The 22,146-nt window shown below is 39.9% G+C and overlaps 1 protein-coding gene across 7 annotated transcripts in view; it reads right to left on the reverse strand.

Annotated features, from left to right (window-relative positions):
- The window catches only part of RMND1 (required for meiotic nuclear division 1 homolog), a 54,782-nt gene that overhangs the window by 23,405 nt on the left and 9,231 nt on the right, over positions 1 to 22,146 (reverse strand). For 6 of the 7 annotated variants that reach the window (XR_004029397.1, XR_004029395.1, XR_004029398.1 and 3 more), the window contains exons 3-9: positions 17,186 to 17,294; positions 13,927 to 14,002; positions 10,901 to 10,940; positions 8,231 to 8,331; positions 4,286 to 4,392; positions 3,302 to 3,366; positions 2,010 to 2,086 (exon numbers count right to left, since the gene is read on the reverse strand). Coding sequence is in view for 3 of the 7 variants with exons in the window: in XM_030809849.1 (XP_030665709.1) it covers positions 2,010 to 2,086; positions 3,302 to 3,366; positions 4,286 to 4,392; positions 8,231 to 8,331; positions 10,901 to 10,940; positions 13,927 to 14,002; positions 17,186 to 17,294 (575 nt within the window). In the remaining 4 variants the exon portion in view is untranslated. Of the gene's footprint in view, positions 1 to 535; positions 1,138 to 2,009; positions 2,087 to 3,301; positions 3,367 to 4,285; positions 4,393 to 8,230; positions 8,332 to 10,900; positions 10,941 to 13,926; positions 14,003 to 17,185; positions 17,295 to 22,146 lie in introns of those variants that run through there. The other variant, XM_030809850.1, reaches the window with a different exon arrangement.

Below are 22,146 nucleotides of genomic sequence, written 5' to 3' on the forward strand. Positions count from 1 at the left end.
AGAGATGGGGTTTCATCATGTTAGCCAGGCTGGTCTCGAGCTCCCGGCCTCAAGCAATCCACCTGTCTCAGCCTCCCAAAGTGCTGGCATTACAGGTGTGAGCCACTGTGCCTGGCCTTACACTTAGATGTTTAACTAAATAAAAATCTAAGTCATAAAAGTACACATAAACTGATGTGGTGGCTCACACCTGTAATCCCAGCACTTTGGGAGGCCAAGGGAGGAGGATCACTTGAGCAAGGGTTTGAGACCCTGTCTCTACAGATTATTTTTAAAATTAGCTGGGTGTGGTGGAGCACTCCTGTGGTCCCAGCTACCCAGGAGGGTGAGGCAGGAGGAATGGAGCCCAGGAGATCAAGGCTTCAGTGAGCTATGATCATGCCACTGCACTCTAGTCTGGGTGACAAGGCGAGACCCTGTCTTAAAAATAATAATAATAAAAAAAGTGACACATACATACTTGTTCACGATAAAAAAAAAAAAAAAGGAAAATATCCTACAGAAGGATTCAGAAAAATAATGGTAGGCCCTCTTATGCTACCACAAGACTTAAATCCTTTATTCTCCCCAAGGACAGGCCTGTAGAGACACTTTGCTGTGTATTTCCAGATCTTTCTGTATTCATACATGCATGTGTGTGCAAGCAAACACATGTACATGTGTATGCATATAAAGATAAACATGAATATTTTTATTTGCTTACACAAATGGGATCATACCCTATATAAATTTAGATTTCGTTTTTTTAATCTAATATTATTTGCCATGTTTGTTTTCACAGATGTATCACATTCCTTGTATTAACAAATAAGCATTTCTATTGTACAGGTAAGGAAACAGAATAATAAAAGTAAGCCTTTATAGAAATTATTTACAAACCTACATATATTTAGTCCTAATTATTCAGTTTGGATATTATAATTCACTCATCAATTTCTGCTTGCATGACAAAGAGAAGAGGAGAGAAGAATCTTTCTACCCTACTTCTCAGAGAATTTGCAGCTTCAGATCTGCTGCAGGATGCTCCTGATGGATGGGTTTTTAAGTTTTGTTGGTACTCTGAACTAGAGGTCCTGTACTATGAGAGATACACAGACAATGAAACACCGTACCACTTCTCCTCTCCAGGCAGAGCATCTAAGGAGAATATGGAAAAACAAGTCTTAGGTGAACATTTGCAATGAGCTCTGGTAACTCATTCCACATGCTAGAAGGGATAAACTGGACAATGCTGCCTGTGAGAAAAACACTAACATCTGGGATGTTTCATTCCATAAATCCTGGGACAACTACAAGAATAAAATAAGCTGAAAACCTTTCCAGACACTTATTTAAAATGATTCATCAGTTTTTAGACACAGTTATTCCCATTTTAACATCTCGAGGCATTTTAAAATTAATGGTGTCTGACAGGTGGCAGTTGAGACTTACTTGTCTTTGCCTTAAATAATTTATTTTCTTATGCTTTCCTTTTCATATATGCCCAAGAGGGAATGTGATATAATTTATATCCAGCTAAGACTAAAAGCTATTTCAGTAAGTGTAAAATTTTAATCCTCTGATAAAAAAAGTATTGTCATAGTTTAACTGGCAGCAGTTTTTCTCTCCAGTGGCATCTTGGTGTCTCGGATTCAAAGAAACTTTTCTGTAGCAATTAGGTCTATTTAGCATTATGATGCAGTGATATATTTTTACAGAGAATTCCTGTTAACCAAATTTGGGAATATGTCTTTCTACCTTCAAAGAACATCTACTGCGCTCCTTAATGTAGGTTTAATGTAGATGAATCGTGATCTCTTTTGCACATGCGTAATTTCTTTCAGCACAGTCTTAACATAGCCCAACTACTTCTAATGGGTAAGAGTTCTCCCTGCTTATAATCAATAAAATGAAAACAGCTACAGTTCCCATAAAGGTGTAAGTGTTTGCTCTTCACCACAGAACTATAGGAATGTTTTCTTGAGATTGTTAAATATATGAAATATTTTATTTAGAGAGAAAACTTTTACCTTAGGGCAAAGAGTTCACCGATTTTCTGCATAACTTCTTCATGAGATAGTTTCACTTTCTTCCCAGCTTTTAAAGCCTAGTTGAGAGGGAATTGGAAAACCAAAAACCCATGTATCTCTCTTTCTAATAAGCATTAGGTCAACAGGGCAAAATCTGAAGTGGCATAATTTGGATCCTATGTAAATACTTTTTAGGATGGCTGTCTCCCAGATTAATGTCTTAACTCACCTTGAAATTTCATAATTTTATTAGGTAGAAATTGTATATTCTCTTTTTTCATTTCCCTTCTCATCAGCATTTCATAGGATATATACATTCCTAATCTCTTAGTAGAAAAGCAGGGCCTCCTTTCCGAAGTATAATTAGATTACTCCTTCACAATAAAGACACAGTTAATTACAATAAGATGATTTTTAATGTATACTGAAATTTTAATATAACTTTATATGTATTTTTCATACCACTGTTTTTCTCATAGTTTAGCAAAACACTTTCTTAAATCAGGAAAAGTGGTCATAATTTCCATTCTGAGAGAGGAAACATTTCACTTTTTTCTTTAATTCAGTTACATTAAAAATACTGCAACTGATGGGTATGGTGGCTCATGGCCTGTAATGCTAGAACTTTGGGAGGCCGAGGCAGGAGGACTGCTTCAGGCCAGGAGTTCGAGACCAGCCTGGGCAACATGGCCAGACCCCATTTCAATTATATTAATATTAAAAAAAAAAAATACTGCACCAACAGAGGAAACAATTTGAAGTTTTAAAAAGTAAAAAGTAATCAATATGAAGTTTCTTAATTTGTCATTTTATATGTAACTGGGAGTTCTTAAGTTTAGTGTAGCTTTCTTATTGTTTATAATAATGTACTCCGAAACAATCGGCCCTCTATAATTTCTGCAACTGCAGATTCAACCAACTGCAAATTGACAATATTTAGAGAAAAAAGAATGGTTGCATCTGCACTGAACATGTACAAACTGTTTTTTCTTGTTATTATTTCCTAAACAATACAGTATAACAACTATTTATATAGTATTTACATTATATTAGGTATTTTAAGTAATCTAGAGATGGTTGAAAGTATACATGAGGATATGCATAGGTTATATGCAAATATATACCATTTTATATCAGGGACTTGGACACTGGTAGATTCTGGTATCCAGTGGGGTCTTGGAACAAATCTCCGATGGATACTGATGGACAGCTATATATTGTTATACTGGGAAATTCATATTTTTTCCATATAAAAATCAATCCTTGAATAAGCATAAAATTGATATAATTACCTCAGGAATTGACTGAATAGATTCAATAAATTTATCCAGTGATGCTTCCCAAATTGCCAGTTTTACTGGGAAAAAAATTAATAATGGAACACTTATCATCATATTCACATTTATATAAAATACATAATTGCACAGCATCTTCACTACTATTTCAATAATAGTTTAAGAAAAAGTACTAAAATCTTGAAAATATAGTTTAAGAATAGTTAATTATCATAAAGGACAGAATTAAAGTGGACAGAGGAAACTGAATCGCTTTCCATGCCCTATTGGAAGACCAAAGCTACATTTAGTAGAACTCTTGATTTTCTAATATTACATCTTGGAAACTGAGGAGGGTAGGGTACATCTTGATACCATGGGTAGCTCTGCAGATAGGGCAGGACTAAGACTTCCCTGGCCTCCCCTTCACTCCTCAGGACTAACAGTAAACCTCAGAAATCTCCGAAGCCCCTCAGAGTGGGATGGACAGGATGCTGCAGCAGCCACCTAAGGTAGACTACCGGCAGAAGAAATTCTTAAAGAACTTGTATAGTTTTATTCAGGACGTGGATCTTTCAGAACAAACTTACAGCTACTGTGACTCTGGGTCCCATTCCTATGAAACACTAGAGTGTGTTTTTCTACACCGGGACCTGTGCCCAGTCACACAAGGCTGGGCTTCTCTGTCTGGATTAGAGACTATCTAAGAATAACAATCGCATGGTGAGAAGAGAAAAAAACAAAGGCTAATTTAATCATCACCTAAAAAATACTTTTGGAGAGGTTAAGCTTTATTAATACAATTAATAAGGAATGAGTAACTGCAGCACAGTACTATCTTTTATACTAGATATTTTTTCTGACAGAGGGAAATAAAGGAAAAGGAATGCTAAGTCTTTGTTGAGTATTCTGAAAATATACCAAAATCGTGACTAAATATTTAAACTTGCCTCAGTGAAATGACAACTGTAGTACCCTATCCCATAAGCAGTAGTAACTTACCAGAAAGGCATAGAGCATTGGAGAAAGCAAACTTCTCTAGGATGGCATCATCTAAATCCAGCTCTGAATTTAACTTGATTTCCCCCCTGTGAAGTTTTGACTGTCCCCTGTGAAAAGCAAAAAGATAATACCTTCTAAATCTTAAAAAGCACTTTAACTTTTCCTTTGAAAAAGACACCATATCATCTTTCTGGAGGTCATTTTGACAATTTGTATCAAGAGTGTTACAAATGTTCTCATATCCTTTGGTCCAAGTAATTCCCTTTCTAGGAGTTTATCCTAAGGAAATAATCGAAGATGCAAAGAAAAATTTGTATACAAGAAAACTTTTTTTTTTTTTTGAGACAGAGTCTCACTCTGCGGCCCAGGCTAGAGTGCAGTGGTGCAATCTCAGCTCACTGCAACCTCGGTCTCCTGGGTTCAAGAGATTCTCCTGCCTCAGCCTCCCCAGTAGCTGGGATTACAGGCATGCGCCACCACGCCCAGCTAATTTTTTGTATTTTTAATAGAGATGGAGTTTCACTATGTTGGCCAGGCTGGTCTTGAATTCCTGACCTCAAATGATCCACCCACCTCAGCCTCCCAAAGTGGTGCGATTACAGGCGTGAGCCACCTTGCCCAGCTGAAAACTTTTTAAAAAATGGTCAGTGTTGGCTGGGCACGGTGGCTCACACCTGTAACCCAAGCACTTTGGGAGGCCGAGACAGGTGGATCACGAGGTCAGGAGATCGAGACCATCCTGGCTAACATGGTGAAACCCCTTCTCTACTCAAAACACACAAAAAATTAGCCGGGTGTGGTGGCGGGTGCCTGTAGTCCCAGCTACTCAGGAGGCTGAGGCAGGAGAATGGCGTGAACCTGGGGGGCGGAGCTTGCAGTGAGCCGAAATCACGCCACTGCACTCCAGCCTGGGAGACTGAGCAAGACTCCGTCTCAAAATAAAAAAAAAAAAAGGTCAGTGTTTAAGAGTAAAAAATTAGGAAAGAAACCAAATGTTCAGTAGGGGTTGGCTCAGTAATAGTCACTCCACACATGAAAAACTTAAAAGTATGTTTTGGAAAGATAGTTAATAAAAAGGAGAACATTCACAGTAAATTTCTATGTGAAAAAATGCTGCATATAAAACTATATATGGAGTGTAATCTAAAATCACACCGACATGATGGGGTTGGGGAGGGAGGCAAGGAAGTTGTGAAAAATGAACATGTGACTGTGGAGAATCCTAGACAGGGGACGGGGGAAGAGGGGAACGTGTGAATATAAACATCACACGCAAATGGAAAAAAGACAGGGTAAACCTTCACAAAAGACGTCAGACAAGAAGTGACGGCCAAAGAGAGGGGGACAAGGGGCCTGATGGAGGGCTGAGAGGCGGCATCTGCTATGACAGCCTCAGATGGAGGAAGGAAAGCAAAGACAGCAGTCACAAGAGGTTTTTTTTTTTTGAGATGGAGTATTGCTCCGTCACCCAGACTGGAGTGTAGTGGCGTGATCTTGGCTCACTGCAACCCCCACCTCCTGGGTTCAAGCAATTCTCCTGCCTCAGCCTCCTGAGTAGCTGGGATTACAGGAGTGCACCACCACACTCAGCTAATGTTTATCACCATATTGGCCAGGCTGGTCTCGAACTCCTGACCTCAAGTGATCTGCCCACCTTGGCCTCTCAAAGTGTTGAGATTACAGGCATGAGCCACTGTGCTTGGCCACAAAAGGCTTTATGGGTAAACTGGGCCCATGCCACAGAGCCGAGCAGATCCCTGGAATCATGGCAGGACTCACGTAATAACCATGTAGGTGGCAGCCAGGACAGTCTTTCTGACGAAACAAAATAACTGACTCTGGGATCCTAAGCACTGAAGATTTTACTCCTCACAGACTGTACAGTAATATGTGTGTGTGTGTGTGTGTGTGTATAAGCGTATACACACACACACACACAAAGGGTCTAGTAGTAGTTTGATATGGAAATATTAGGTTGGTGCAAAAGTAATCGCGGTTTTTGCCATTTTTTAATGTAAACCTAATAGAACACAGAAAGGGGATTCACAGGAGCCATATCTGCAGGCCAAGGGCTGAATAACTACTAAAGATAATAAAACTACCGGCTGCTCATTTGCTGTCTCTCTCAGGTTTACATCCTCACCTCTGACTGCAGCCACCACTGGGCTCAGGCTGACTCACAGTCAGGTGCCCTTTGACAAGACAGGATTCAATAAATCTCATCTGAAAGCCAGTTAGCTGCAATTATAAGGTTTTTCCCAGGATTAAATGAAATAATACATGGAAGGCACTTACTTAGAAAACCGTGACTGGCCCTATTGGTGGTGAGCGCTGATTACTCAGCTCTTATCCCCATCTGGTCTTTCTATAGCTAGTCTCTGTCTCTCTTCCAAGTCTTCCCAGAGCTCTGCTTTTAACGCTTTTTTTTGAGACAGAGTCTCGCTCTGTTGCACAGGCTGGAGTGCAGCGGTGCGATCTCGGTCATGGCAACCCCCCAGGTTCAAGCAATTCTCCGCCTCCGCCTCCCAAGTAGCTGGGATCACAGACGCTCGCCACCATGCCTGGGTAATTTTTGTATTTTTAGTAGAGATGGGTTTTCTCCATGTTGGCCAGGCTGTCTTGAACTCCTGACTCAGGTGATCCTCCCACCCTGGCCTCCCAAAGTGCTGAGATTACAGGTGTGAGCCACCAAATCTGGCCAACACTACCTTTCTTAAGAACCTGCAAAGACTCATATTCTACTAGACAGGTAACTCCATGAGGAAAAAGACACTACCATCTTGTTCATACTGCCTCTGTCTCGGCCCTAACATCTCTTCATTTTTTTCCCCACTGGCTGAGTCAGGAAAATCAGCTAGTCTGTTGCCTACCCATTTATCTTAGTGAAAATGGTACATCAGGTCCCACTTCTTCCGGCACCCACACTTCTACAAGTGGGTCTCTCAGATTGCCGCCTCACTATACTTCCTTTTTATACCCCTCACCCCCCAAAATCAATAGGAAAAAACTGGATTAAGAGGAAAATTTACTGGAATAATTTGATAGGTTCATTTGATAAGTGCATACTATTTTATTGGATTAGTTTGCTTAGAAACTTAACATTTCCATTTTGGGGCTACACTACTGACTTGTTTTAACTTGTGGATAGCCTGAGAAGTTCAAAAAGTTATGTTTATCTTCTAATATTTATTATATGGTTTAGACTTCGTATTTGTACCAGTAATCTTTTTATTTTTTATTTTTTTGAGACGGAGTTTGACTCTCATCACCCTGGCTGGAGTGCAATGGCAGGATCTCGGCTCACTGCAACCTCCGCCTCCCAGGTTCGAGCAATTCTGTCTCGGCCTCCCGAGTAGCTGGGATTACAAGCACCCACCACCATAACCAGCTAATTTTTGTATTTTTTAGTAGAGACGGGGTTTCACCATGTTGGCCAGGCTGGTCCTGAACTCCTGACCTCAGGTAATCCACCTGCCTCAGCCTCCCAAAGTGCTGGGATTACAGGTGTGAGCTACTGTGCCTGGCCACTTTTTTCGTAAAATGAAGTTTCCAGGCCAGGTCTGGTGGCTCACGCCTGTAATCCCAGCACTTTGAGAGGCTGAGGCAGGCAGATCACAAGGTCAAGGGATGGAGACCATCCTGGCCAACATGGTGAAACCCTGTCTCTACTAAAAACACAAAAAATTAGCTGGGCGTGGTGGTGCACGCCTGTAGTCCCACTTACTCAGGAAGCTGAGGCAGGAGAATTGCTTGAACCCGGGAGGCAGAGGTTGCAGCGAGCCGAGACTGCGTCACTGAACTCCAGCCTGGGCGACAGAGCGAGACTCCGTCTCAAAAAAAAAAAAAAAAAAAAAGTTTACATATGCATAATTATTTGTCTCCTCTATTGCTTTACCTAATTTATTCCAAGTGCCCCTTTCATAAATTTGATGAAAAGTTGCTTACTCTGTTTTTATGTAGTTAAGTTCTTCATTTTCCCAGTGTACCAGTGCGATTTCATAGGGCTGAATTTCATGTTTTTCTAGAACTTTCATCACATGCTTCATCTAGAGGAAAAGGAAGATTAATCTGAAATCATAACTGACTCCCTCAGTTCAAGTATGTTATGATTTTAATGCTTATAACAGTCTTCATTACATTTACAGGCATTATTTCTGTCGCATGTTTTTAAGGAAAAGGCAAATCAAATCCATTGCGATATTAAAGTAATCAGGATGACATGTTCATTTGTTTTTACATTTGGAAAACACAGATGAGAATGGAGAAGAAAATCAAGGTTATCATTATCCCACAACCCAAGGAAAATCACTAGTAATATTATAATTTGTATTCTTTAAATCTCTTTAATAATCCCAGCACTTTGGGAGGCAGAGGCGGGTGGATCCTTGAGCTCAAAAGTTCAAGACCAGCCTGGGCAACATGGCAAAATCCTGTCTCTACAAAAAAATACAAAAATTATCTGGGTGTGGTGGTGTACACCTGTAGTCCCAGCTACCTGAGAGGCTGGCTTGAGCCTGGGAGGTGGAGGTTGCGGTGAGCCAATGTCAGCCTGTGTGACAGAGCAAGACCCTATCTCAAAAAAATAAAATAAATAAATAAATAAATAAAAAGTAAAGCCCAACATACTAATAAAAAATTAAGCCACACAGGTGTGGGAGGTGATCATCTCTTTCTCTCTTCTCTACTGAAATCCTAATCCCCAGAGGCAACCATGATTAAACTTGGTGCATATCCTTCCAGACTTTTTATGTGTATCTATGTACCTATTTATGCTTTTTACGTAAAACAGGATCATATTATGCACATGACATTTTCCACACTATTTTCCTTTACAGACGAACTGCAATTTATTTAACCAACCTAGGTGTGTCCTCCATGGGGAATTTTTTCTACTCTCCACTATCACAATGTTGCAGTGTGCCACACTTGTGCATAGGTCTTCATGGCCTTGTGGGAATACTTCTTTAGGAACTGCTAGATCAAAAGATATGCGGACTTACACAATATGTATATATATGTAAGAGACAGGGTCTCACCTTGTCACCCAGGCTGGAGTGCAGTGATGCAATCATAGCTCATTGCAGCCTCAAACTCCTGGGTTCGAGCGATCCTCCTGCCTCAGCCTCCCAAGTAGCTGGGACTACAGGCACACACTACCACACCTGGCTAATTTCTAAAAACTTTTTGTAGAGATGGGATCTCACTGTGTTGTTCAGGCTGGTCTGGAACTCCTGAGCTTAAGTGATCCTCCCACTCCAGACTCCCAAATTGATACGATTACAGGTGTGAGTTACACCTGGCCCACACTTATAATATTGCTAGCCTGTCTCCAAAGCAGTTTTTCCAAATGTAGAATCTAAACATTTATGAAACTACTCTTAAGAAATGGGGTTTATCAGCCTTTTACATCTTTGCAACTTCAAATAGCCAACTTGTATTTCTTATATTTATTGGTCATTTATATTTTCTTTTCTCCAAGTTCCCTTGCCAACTACCTACTGTGTGTGTTTCCTTTCCATAAAATTGGGATTGTATAAAGCATGTTTTTTAACCAGTTCTGAGATTATATTGGTTATACTTTGTAACCTGCTTTTTTTTTTTTTTTTTTTTGAGACAGGGTATCCCTCTGTCTCCCAGGCTGGAGTGCAATGGCCTGATCTTGGCTCACTGCAACCTCTGCCTCCAAGGTTCAAGCAATTCATGTGCCTCAGCTACCCGAGTAGCTGGGGTTACAGGTGTGCACCACCACGCCCAGCTAATTTTTGTATTTTTAGTAGACATGAGGTTTACCACGTTGGCCAGGCTGGTCTTGAACTCCTGGCCTCAAGATATCTGCCGGCCTTGGCTTCCCAAAGTGCTGGGATTACAGGCATAAGCCACCATGCCTGGCCATATAATCTGCTCTTTTAATGTAACTGTATTATATATATAGGTAATCTCCCAGAAATAGATATTTTTTTACATGATTTCTAAGGGGATCTATAGTATATCTGTAGTATATGGATGTATTTAACAAACTATTATTGTGTATTTTGGTAATTTCTAATTTTTGCCATTATAAATATTGCTCTGATGAACATTTTTGTACAAAAATCATCATGAATAGTTATGATTATTTCCTTTGGATAAATTTCTAGGTGTAAAATTACTGGGTTAAATATAAAGCTTTAATGTAGATTGCCAATTTGCCTCTAAAATGGTTGTATTAAACAAATCTTGATTTGGATCTTGAAAAAATTATTTCCCATGAGTAATAAGTTCTAGACAACTTGACCTAAAAGAACACTCAATGCAACCAGCTTCCAATTAACTGTGCATACATTTTGTATAGTACAACATGCAAAGTCTACAGTATTTCTTTCTGTCTGCAGCATAGTTAGGATGGTTCTGATTCTCCACAAATTAGTGTGTGTCTAGAGAAAGGAAAAAGCAGGAAATCTTAACCCAAAATACAATATATTTTGGAAGATGAAACTGATAAGTATCATGTAATGCAGAGCAAATAAGTTGTGCGTTATCTATTAATTTCCCTTCTAATGTTTCAGTTTGTGCTAATTAACAATTCGTTCTCACAAAACTAAATTTTTATACTTTCACATTTTTATTTACACTTACAGTTTTGTCTTTCACATTCCAAAACACAGCAGCTCCTTCTCTGATTTAAAAAAATAAAAGAACCAACTAAGATACAGGTAGAATACATTCTTTAGGGTCATATATAAAGCCATGTAACTTCTAGAATGTATACAGGATGCAATTTTTCAAAATATGAAGTACTTACTAATTTGATATTATGGTCCTTAGGTGAACTTGCTACAGTAAGAGCTAAAATAAAATTCTTGATAAAACCCGACCTCCTCAAAATTTATGATTTCTCACATGGTTTGCCAAACAAATAGCCATTATTGTAATACTATATAACTTCACGTATGTAGACTCTTTCATACCTGGTTCAATTCTGATCCACAGAAATCAGAATAAGGAAATTTTTTGAGACCTTGTCTTAGTTCTCATTAGGCAGACTCTACTATGTGCAAGGAATAAAGGGCTATGCCTATAATAGTTGTGGAATAAAGAGATGGTGGTTAATTTAAGCGTCAGATGGTTAAAGGCCTCTACGGAATAATGCTCCCCAAGCTCACAGTGCTTGGAACAGAACTACAATGATGCCATAGGAGGCTCTCTGAATCCGATTATGGCTTTAACATTATTTAGGGTCTAAAACTACAAATGCACTGGTTTTGATTTCTGAAGTTTGATGTGTTGAAGCTGTTTCAGGTAGTAAATAAAAACAGGAGTTATGGCTCAGGGTCACTGCACCGGAGGAAGGAAAGGAGGAAATAAAGGTTAAAAATATTAATGGCCCCACGTTATTCTTTAAACATTTCTTAAGTAAAGTACTTAGTATATGTGTGGGTCCATGCTTAGTATCTGTGATAGAAAGATGTGTATGATTTCATTCCTATCCTCAATCTAGAAAAGACTGGGACTGACACTTAGACCACCAATTACAATAGTGTGTGATCAGTGCTACAAGAGTATGCAGAGTATACCATGAGATGTACACCAGAGGGACCCCTTTGCTAAAGGACTAGCAGAGGCAGCCAAATGAGAAAACAAGAGGAGACAACATAGCAGAGGGCACACACAGGCTCAGAGAGGAGGTGGGAGGGAGCAGAGCAGCATCTCAGAATAAACAGCCAGTAGCTCCATGGCTGCAGATGTGGTCAAGTAGTGGGCAAGCAGGTTAAAGAGGCAAACAGGGGCCAATCCAGAGGGAATTTTATGCAGTGATAGAGAATTTGTTCATAGTCCATGGAGATTTAGGCAGGAGAGTGTAGTGGTCAGAAATGGCCACTGAAGAATGACCCTGCTTACAATAGATAAACAGACCAGTGGTGGGTGAGCAGGCAGGCAGGGAGCCAATAAGCTGTTACAATAGGCAGGGATAAGGTTTCAGGATATGGATTTGAGAGGTATTTCAAGCCACAGCCACAGTATCAGTTCAGAGAATCCCTTCCAGGCAGAAGAGGGGTCTGGTGAATTGCGTATTCCTCCATCCAGAGGAATGCACTGCACTGTGCAATGTGGTACTCAGAGGCCACATGTGGCTACTGAGCGCTTGAAACATGCCTGGTGCAAACTGAGATGTGCTGTTAAGTGTAAGTGTAAAATACACAGCAAAATTCAAAGACTTACTATGAAGAGTGAAAAAATATCATTATTAATTACATGTTGAAATGATAATATTTTAGATATGTTGGGTTGAATAAAATACATTGTTAAATTAATTTCATGTTAATATCATGTTAAGAAACATGATATTTGTGATGTTCAAAATTAATTTTATCTTTTTAAAAATATTTAAAATGTGGTTACTGGAAAATGTATCATTACATATGATGCTTGCATTATATTTCTTTTTTTTTTTTTTTTTTGAGGCAGAGTCTCACTCTGTTGCTAGGCTGGCGTGCAATGGCACGATCTCAGCTGACCACAACCATTGCCTCCCGCATTCAAGTGAATCTCCTGCCTCAGCCTCCTGAGTAGCTGGGATTACAGGCACCCTCCACCATGTGCCTGGCTAATTTTTTGTATTTTTAGTAGAGACAGGGTTTCACCATGTTGGCCAGGCTGGTCTCAAACTCCTGACCTTGTGATCTGCCTGCCTCAGCCTCCCAAAGTGCCGGGATTACAGGCATGAGCCACCGCGCTCAGCCAAGGCTTGCATTGTATTTCTGCTGGACAGTGCTGATCTAGAGTCCCTCAGAAATCTAAATTCCTCACTTGGAACAATAGGGATGCTGTTATTCTACTTGAATTAAATGTTGGAATCTTGATTATCTCTAAAGATGGGGTTAAAAGGAAGGTAGGCATTGAAAGGAAAAAAGAACTTCCACTTATCATCAACTATAAGGACTATGACCACAAGAACTTTATTCAACTTTGGATTCCTACAGATGGTCCATGTGTTTCTGTTCTGTCACGTATTAGTCTCATGACTATGGGTAATTCACTTAATCCCTATGACCCTCAGTTTCCTCAGCTGCAAAATAGGAGTAACAGACCTTCATTGAGTGTGCTGAGGATAAATGAGATTATTTCACACAGTGCTATCATTATTATCATTCCCAGGCAGCTACTGTGGAGTATTTAGTATTGAGTCAGCCTTTAGATAAAAGGAATAAGTGTGTATGTGAGTCTCCTAGTCTAAAACCTCTGGAGGGGTAAGCTAAAACTTTAAAGAGCTACCAAAGGGGAAGGGAGAAAAAAAAAGAAAATGGCAAGAAGAGACAGCAGGGAGGTAGCGGGAGTTTCCCTGGGGCAGGAGTCTGACAAGGGGCACTAAAGATGAATGGGAAATTGGCTGCTTTCCATGAAAATCCGTATTTACGAAGAAAGACACCCCGGGGAAGATCATTCACTTGTTTGAAAAATTATTTACTTTATAAGAGGGTTTACCAGAAAATTCCTAAAAGTGACAAACTCTCCTAGATTAAATAAGAATTAAATGATAAATTTAAATCACAAATACATTTTGAACATATTTACTGTTAAGAAAGGTATGTCTACACCTTTAAAGACCACAATTACTTGACCCAAACCCATCATCACCTAATGGGGTTTCTTTCCTGTCTTACCTGAAGAAGAATATTGTTCCAGGATCACCTTCTTTTGCAGAATTGTCCACACCCACCACCAAAATATTTGCTGCATCTGTGATTTAAAATAAATGAACAAAAAAGCTATGTCAAGGTAACACAAGGTGTAAGACTCACCTATAAACACTCTAATAAAGTACTTAAGATCATTTCTTTATGTACCATGGAGTGCTCTGTAACACAATCACCATCTTTCTACTAAGGCCTCTGAAAGGATTTAATATATCAAAATGCAAATACGACCACAGAAAAAATGATCAGACATTACTTTTATAAAACATTCAACAAGCTGTGATATTATTATTAGAGCTCATTCATGCCCATTTTGATTCAATAATCACTAGTCCAGATAATTAATAAAGTCTTAGGTTCGATACAACTAAGTGTCAAGAATTAAACTTCTTTCTACAAAATTAAAAATAAAATTTGAAGAAGTATTAATATATTCTCTTCCTTTAAATACCATTTCATTAATAATGCAATTTTAACATTCCCAAACTACTCCTTCTGCTGAATTTTAAAGTATAAAGAGTAGGGCAACAGAAAATACACAGAAATAAAGATACCACTTCAAAACATATGTGATTTCAAGGTTAATCACTGCAGGGACTACCACTGCAGCCACCTGCAACTATTTAAAAAAAAAAGTTTTTTTTTTTTGTTTTTTTTTTTTGAGACAGGGTCTTGCTCAGTCTCCCAGGCTGAAGCGTGGTGCCATGATCTCAGCTCAATGCAGCCTCAACCTCCTGGACTCAAGGGACCCCCCCACCTCAGCCTCCCAAGTAGCTTGGACTATAGGCATGCGCCACCGCACCTGGCTAAGTTTTTGTTTATGTTTTGTAGAAATGGGGTCTCACTATGTTGCCCAGGCTGGTCCTGAACTCCTGAGCTCAAGCCATCTGCCTCCCTTGGCCTCCCAAAGTGCATTACAGGCATGAGCCACGGGGCCTGACCTAAGTATTGTTAAACATATACTAATATACCAATATTCATCATAAGAAATTGCTTTACATATTAGTATAGTGATATTTATCATAAGCATATATTCCATAATATAAATTACAACCAATGTTAATATATCAATTAATAAATATACTATTAATTTGCAAAAGGTTGTATGTCTTAACGGAATTAACATGAAATTAAGATCCTCAAAGCTTCAAAAATTTCTGGTAAAGGTTGGGTGATGGGCAATTCAGACAGAGACCAAAACTGTGATTTTTTGTTTTTTGTAAATTGTTAATTACTACATCCTACATAGGACAGAGTTTGCCTATGCAGACAAAAACAAAATAAAATCGACTGAAACAACCCAGGGCAGTGAAGCCCGCAATTCTGTGAAGCACAGACCACACAGCTGGCAGCCTTCAGCATCAGCCAACAATACCTCCAGGCAAATTTTCATCCCAAGGGGCTCTAGACATAGCTCTGTCTTTCTAAGTCAACTATGCTTGTTTTTGTCACATAATCACACAGTCTGTTTGGATTATCACAATGATATCTCAACTATCTTCTATGGGATTGACTCTTAAGAATTTCTGCTGTTATAGGAAGGCTTTCAACCTATTTTTGCTACTCTTAGGTAAATTAATAAATGTTCTGGGTATTGGGCTATCCTGAGTTTCACTGTAAAAGTTTCTTTATCAAAATGTTCTAAGTAACTTATTTATTTTTGAGACAGAGTCTCGCTCTGTCGCCCAGGCTGGAGGGCAGTGGCATGATCTTGGCTCACTGCAACCTCCACCTCCCAGGTTCAAGTGATTCTCCTGCCTCAGCCTCCTCAGTAGCTGGGATTACAGGCACGTATCACCATGCCCAGCTAATTTTTGTATTTTTAGTAAAGGTGGGGTTTCACCATGTTGGCCAGGGCTGGTCTCAAACTCCTGACCTCAGGTGATCTGCCTGTCTCAGCCTCCCAGAGTGCGGGATTACAGGTATAAGCCATCACGCCCGGCCTATTTATTTTTTGAGACGGAGTCTCACTCTGTTGCCCACGTTGGAGTGCAGTGGCATGATCTCAGCTCACTGCAACCTCCACCTTCCAGGTTCAAGCAATTGTTGTGTCTCAGTCTCCCAAGTAGCTGGGACTACAGGCTCGTGCCACCATACCTGGCTAATTTTTGTATTTTTGGCAGAGATGGGGTTTCGCCATGTTGGCCAGGCTGGTCTCAAACTCCTGACCTCAAGTGATCCACCCGCCTCAGCCTCCCAAAGTGCTGGGATTACAGGCCTGAGCCACCATGCCTGGCCTAAATTATTTTTAATTAATGTAAAGCAAGCCATTTCTCAAGAATCCTTCCTGATATCACCATAAAAATCCTCAATTAAGTTCATTTTAATTTTCTTCTTTTTCATTTTTATCTTTTAACTAATCGTTTTATTACTATTATTATTTGTATTTTTAGTAGAGACAGGGGTTTCTCTATGTTGGTCAAGCTGGTCTCGAACTCCCGACCAGGTGATCTGCCCGTCTCGGCCTCCCAAAGTGCTGCAATTACAGGCGTGAGCCACTGCACCTGGCTAACTGTTTTAAAGTATTAGATTGAGCTGGTAAATTTTTTTTTTAAAGGATCTCCCCATGTCTATCAACTTCATGGTTCTTCTATAAGACTAAAATAACGGGCTGGGTGTGGTGGCTCAAACCTGTAATCCCAGCACTTTGGGAGGCCAAGGCGGGAGGATCAGATAAGGTTGGGAGTTTGAGGCCAGCCTGACCAACATGGAGAAACCTCATCTCTATTAAAAATACAAAAATTAGCCAGGTGTGGTGGCACATGCCTGTAATCCTAGCTACTCCGGAGGCTGAGGCAGGAGAATCGCTTGAACCTGGGAGGCGGAAGTTGTAGTGAGCCGAGATCGCGCCATTGCACTCCAGCCTGGGCAACAAGAGTGAAACTCCATCTCAAAAAACAAACAAAAGAAAAAACACACACAGATACACACAAACTAAAAGAACTTCTTAATGTGCTAGAAATGAAGTAGTATGACCTCTGACCACCTCAAGTAATAATGATCCTATAAATAATGCTTAATAAATCATACTGATTTTAATGAGAAGTTCTCTGTAAATACATTTTAATTCTTAACTTTGTCATCTGTATAGATTCAACATCCACTGTTATGATACAATCCTTTCAAAAGAAAATGAATTGCAAACAAATACATACTTAAGATAGTATCATAGGAAAATTATCCAATACATTTTAACATACTTGGCCCCAGGTTCAAGAAGAAGTACCTCTAGGCAAGCTTGTTACTTCAACATATCCGTGGGAGGCCAGATCTTGAGACAGATTTCCCAGATGATACTCATCTGCCGTTGCAAATGCTGTGCAGTGCATTAGGTCCTGTTCCGGGGAGATGAGCATAACATGGGTTACGAAGAGGCTGAAGCATCTGTGACGGCTGCTGAGCACCCTATCAGACTCCATTCTGCAAAGCTAGAACTCCAGAATTTTCTTCAAACATCTCCAAGGGTGATACACGGGATGGGATGAAGATGAAGAGAACGAAGTTACTGGGAGGCAAATTTCAGCTCCATCTTGAAAAGAACTTGCTCCCTCCCACCAGGCAAAAAGATGGAACGGATTATTCTGAAAGGGAAGCCACTCTCAACTGGTAGTGTCTCAAGCATAGACTGAATGCAAAATAGAGATGATTAAGGCATCACATGTGTGACTGGATGGAATGATAGTTAAGGCTCTCCAACCCTGAGTTTCCATGACTCTTTTTCAAAGCAACATTGGTATTTGAGGTCATTTCCTAATTTGTAACTACTCTCATACAGGCAGATTCCTTGAAATCCCCAAAGAAATTACAGTATTTTTACACTGGTTAACATTTAACAAAAAGGTCTGTAAATCTGAGCATGTGTCTTGGTTTGGTTAGTACTCTGGTTCATGCCCCATCTTGCCTTTGCACACATGAGGAGAGTCATCTTGTGTCTATACAATATACAGATGGTAAGCACTGTGGCTCAATGCTGTGTGTTTTCAAACTGTAGGTCACAACACATTAGTGAGTTCTGATATCGGTTTAGTTGGCTCAAAACAGCTTTTTTAATAAAACTAAATAGAAAATATTACAGTGCATTATTCACAGGAAATGCTATTTTATGAAGTTTTCTGTCACTTACATGTATCTATGTATCTACTCTAGGTCGCTATGTAAAATGTTAAACATATTTCTCACTATGAGATGTGGTCAATAAAGTCTGAAAGCTATTGGCATAAGAGTTAAGATTTTAGGCACAGAAGTTGGTTACAATTTTAAAAGAGCATCAGAACAACAATAATGCCTACTTTATGGGGTTGTTGTAAAGTTTAAATAAGCTAATAAACAAACTGCTCAGGACTGTGGCTAACACAACTGTTCAATAGTTGTTAGATTCTAGTTGGCCAAAACAAGTTTACGAGTCACTAAACCAACATTTATTCTTAGGATTTACTCCTCTCAGCTCCCCAATTCTTTCCCGTTCTGTATATTCCTAGTATGAAATTCTAGAGAAGTATATATTAATTCATTCCTTCCTCCCACCTCCATTCTGTAACTCCTGGCGCTTTCTCATGAAATGGCCTGACCCCATTTGCCCTTCCTCAATCTGTTCCACAGCTCTGATGCGTGGTTTAAAGGTAGAGGAATAACAGAGAACCGGAGGATCCATGCAAACTGAAAAATCCAAAATCAATAAAGTATCTACTCATAAACAAAATGAGACTAATCCAATTAGAAAAAAAGTCAGACAAGCTGAAATTACTGGGGAATGTGGGGATAAATGGATGTAGTACCCTAATTATGAGCAAATAACTGCTAATTCCTTCCAAATTAGCTAATTCCCATAGTCACATATGAAAGTAGGAACACAGGGATATACAAATAAAAATGTATCAGGAGTTACCAGAGTATAGGGAACAGGCACGTGCTTAAGGTTTAGACCTGTGAGCACTAATTCTTTTTAAGGCTCCATGGAGTTAAAACTAGCTGATATGCTATGTGTGTAAAGATTCAGCCAGCTGAAAGAAAGGAATCCTAGCAAGGGGCATCAGACCTCGGGCAGGCTCCGCTCTGCAAGACCTGACAAATTCACTCAAGCTTGCTAGGTGAAATAACAGTACATTAGGTTGGATGTCAGAATTACTTCTGTGATGGCTGCAGCTCATGTGCTTAGTTTGGGCTGAAGTGGGAAGAGCAAGAGGCACAAAAAGGAGATAAGGAGGTCACAAGCTAGTCCACTGAAGGATCTTCCTGTAGCTGTACTGAAAATGGCAGAGGCTGTCTCTTTCGCTAGAATCGGAGTTGTAAACTGGCAGCTCGGAGAACCATCCAACTCAAGAGTTGACCTACATCACGTTTCTAAAATTCAAATTGACTTGTCAACAATAAACTGAGAGATTTCACACAAAATCCAGATTTCCATCATCTTCTGACCAAGTGGAAGATCTGGCTATAATAGTGGACTAGGACAGAGTAGGGGGGCCCAGGGTCTCCAGCCTACACTGTCCCTGCCTCTCCCTGTTGTCTCACGTCTGCTTCACCATCATGTGTTACTGGCCAAGCCCATCTGCACTAAGAATGTGTACTACTTTTTTTTTTTTTTTTTTTTAAAAAAAAAAAAAAAAAAAAAAAAAAAAAAAAAAAACAAACCTTGGCAAGGCCCAATGACTCATGCCTGTAATCCCAGAACTTTGGGAGGCTGAGGCAGGGGGATCACTTGAGGTCAGGGGTTCGAGACCAGCCTGGTCAACGTGGTGAAACCCTGGCTCTATTAAAAATACAAAAATTAGCCAGGCGTGGTGGCACACACCTGTAATCCCAGCTACTCGGGAGGCCGAGGCAGGAGAATCCCTTGAATCCAGGAGGCCGAGGTTGCAGTGAGCCAAAATTGCACGACTGCACTCTAGCCTGGGCAACACAGCAAGACTCCATCTCAAACAAAAACAAAACAAAACTTTATGTTCCTTTATTGGAGCAAGATTCTAGATTGATATACAGTGATGTATTAACTAAACAGAGACCTGTGCAGAAATTACGTACTATCTACGTAGACAGGTTGTTATACTTTGCCTATTGATGGAATAGTTCCATTTATCAAGTTTTGTACATCAAAAAGCTTTGAATTTCACCAGGCTCTCCATTAATTCACCTCTGAAAAAGTGGCATTTAATTTCAGCTGCTATATTTTACAGCATAAAAAGCTTATGCATTAGAGTGCTTCTCTGCACAACGGCATGTTACAGACAGAGCCGAGTCCATTATCCCACCCCCCGGATTTACACACTCACATTTGAGAACTTTATACCAGCGTGCCAGGACAAAGTTACTCCTAACCAACACAGACTTCTTACTCTCAGAGCCTATCTTCTTGGCTATATTTTATAGCGCCAGTGAAGACATGCTGGCAAGTGTCCCATATACAGCTTGGCATTAGAGTAGAAGGTCTGTTTGATGGTGGTGGCAGGCATTATTATTTTATTCTATTTTTAGATTTATTATTATTATATTTTTGAGACAGTTTCACTCTTGTTGCCCAGGCTGGAGTGCAATGGCGCAATCTTGGCTCATCACAACCTCCGCCTCCTGGGTTCAAGGCGATTCTCCTGCCTCAGCCTCTCGAGTTGCTGGGATCACAGGCATGCGCCACCACGCCCGGCTAATTTTTGTATTTTTAGTAGAGACGGGGTTTCTCCATGTTGGTCAGGCTGGCCTTGAACTCCCGACCTCATCTGATCCTCCTGCCTCGGCCTCCCACAGTGCTGGGATTACAGGCATCAGCGACCACGCCTGGCCTATTTATTATTTTTTGAGACGGCGTCTTCCTCTGTCGCCCAGGCGTGAGGGCAGTGGAGCGATCTCAGCTCACTGCAACCTCTACCTCCTGGATTCAAGTGATTATCCTGCCTCAGCCTCCCGAGTAGCTAGGATTACAGGCATGCACCACCACACCTGGCTAGTTTTTGTATTTTTAGTAGAGACGGTGTTTCTTCATGTTGGCCAGGCTGGTCTCAAACTCCTGACCTCTGGTAATCTGCCCACCTCGGCCTCAAAGTGCTGGGATTACAGGCGTGAGCCACCATGCCCAGCCAGGCACTATTATTTTAAATCAAGGTAAAAGGCCAGTTTTAAAAACTGCCACTTGGAGATAAAAATAAAGGGCTCAATATATTCAGAACTGAGTTTTGGGCAATCTGATATCCCAAATTATGTGAATATTCAGACACTAATGGCAAATTGAGAATGTGTACTATTTTCAACTCTCAAGGACAGGACAAATCACTATTTTTATGAGAAAATATATTCTAAGCTCCAAAGAGATTATGAATAAATCTTTAAACACAATCTGTTTTCACTTAGCCATCCTAAGCATCTTTGTTGTAGGTTTTCCAGACTGTCAACTGTCCCCTTTCCTTCTCTTGGGATCTCCCATTTAGTTTGGCTCAAAGTTCTATCCAATGTCACTCAGCTTATATGGTTTGCCACACTACTTTCTGTATTCTCCTTAAACTTCTTAGCTCTGAGTCTTAGTTGTGGGTTTCTTCTATTAATAGATGAACTTGACGTTTTAGACATTTTGTTTTGGTTTTGTTTTCTTTGCTTTATTTTAGCCTATTTGGTAAAAGGAAAGAGAACCATGGAATGTCTTGTCTGCTTTTTTTTTTCTTTATTAAAGATGCTGTTGTTTTCTGAGCAGCTTTCATTTTTATACATCTTTTTCTGGATTTTTATAGTGAATCCTTATTAAGCATTAGCTACATATATATGTAAAGCATATTTTGGGTTTCAGGATGGGGGATCTACAACTTGCTCTTAAATAGATGTGTCAAACTAACCTATAATAGTTATGAGATTTAGGGCTTTTCTACTTCAAAATGTTTTAAAAAAACCCAAAAAGCAAAAACCCCAAACCACTGTATTTTAGTATGTTTTGTTTTTCTGGCCACAGAAGACATGTTCCAGCAGATGGGGCTAGAAATCTACATATGATTCTTGTTTTAGGAGCATCGCATGCTCTGATCAGAACATTTTTTAAAAAATTGTACTTTCATTTACACTGTATTACTGAAGAAAATTAGTGTATTACAGCAATGTTGCTTCTATAGTGATATAATACATTTACATTTGGTCTTTGTCCTTGGTTCCCAGTACAGACTCCTAAAACCCCTGTAATTTTCTAAGTGACAGGGGCATTTTTGGTTGTAGTAT

The sequence above is a fragment of the Nomascus leucogenys genome, chromosome 3 (assembly GCF_006542625.1).
Source record: "Nomascus leucogenys isolate Asia chromosome 3, Asia_NLE_v1, whole genome shotgun sequence".
NCBI lineage: Eukaryota > Metazoa > Chordata > Mammalia > Primates > Hylobatidae > Nomascus > Nomascus leucogenys.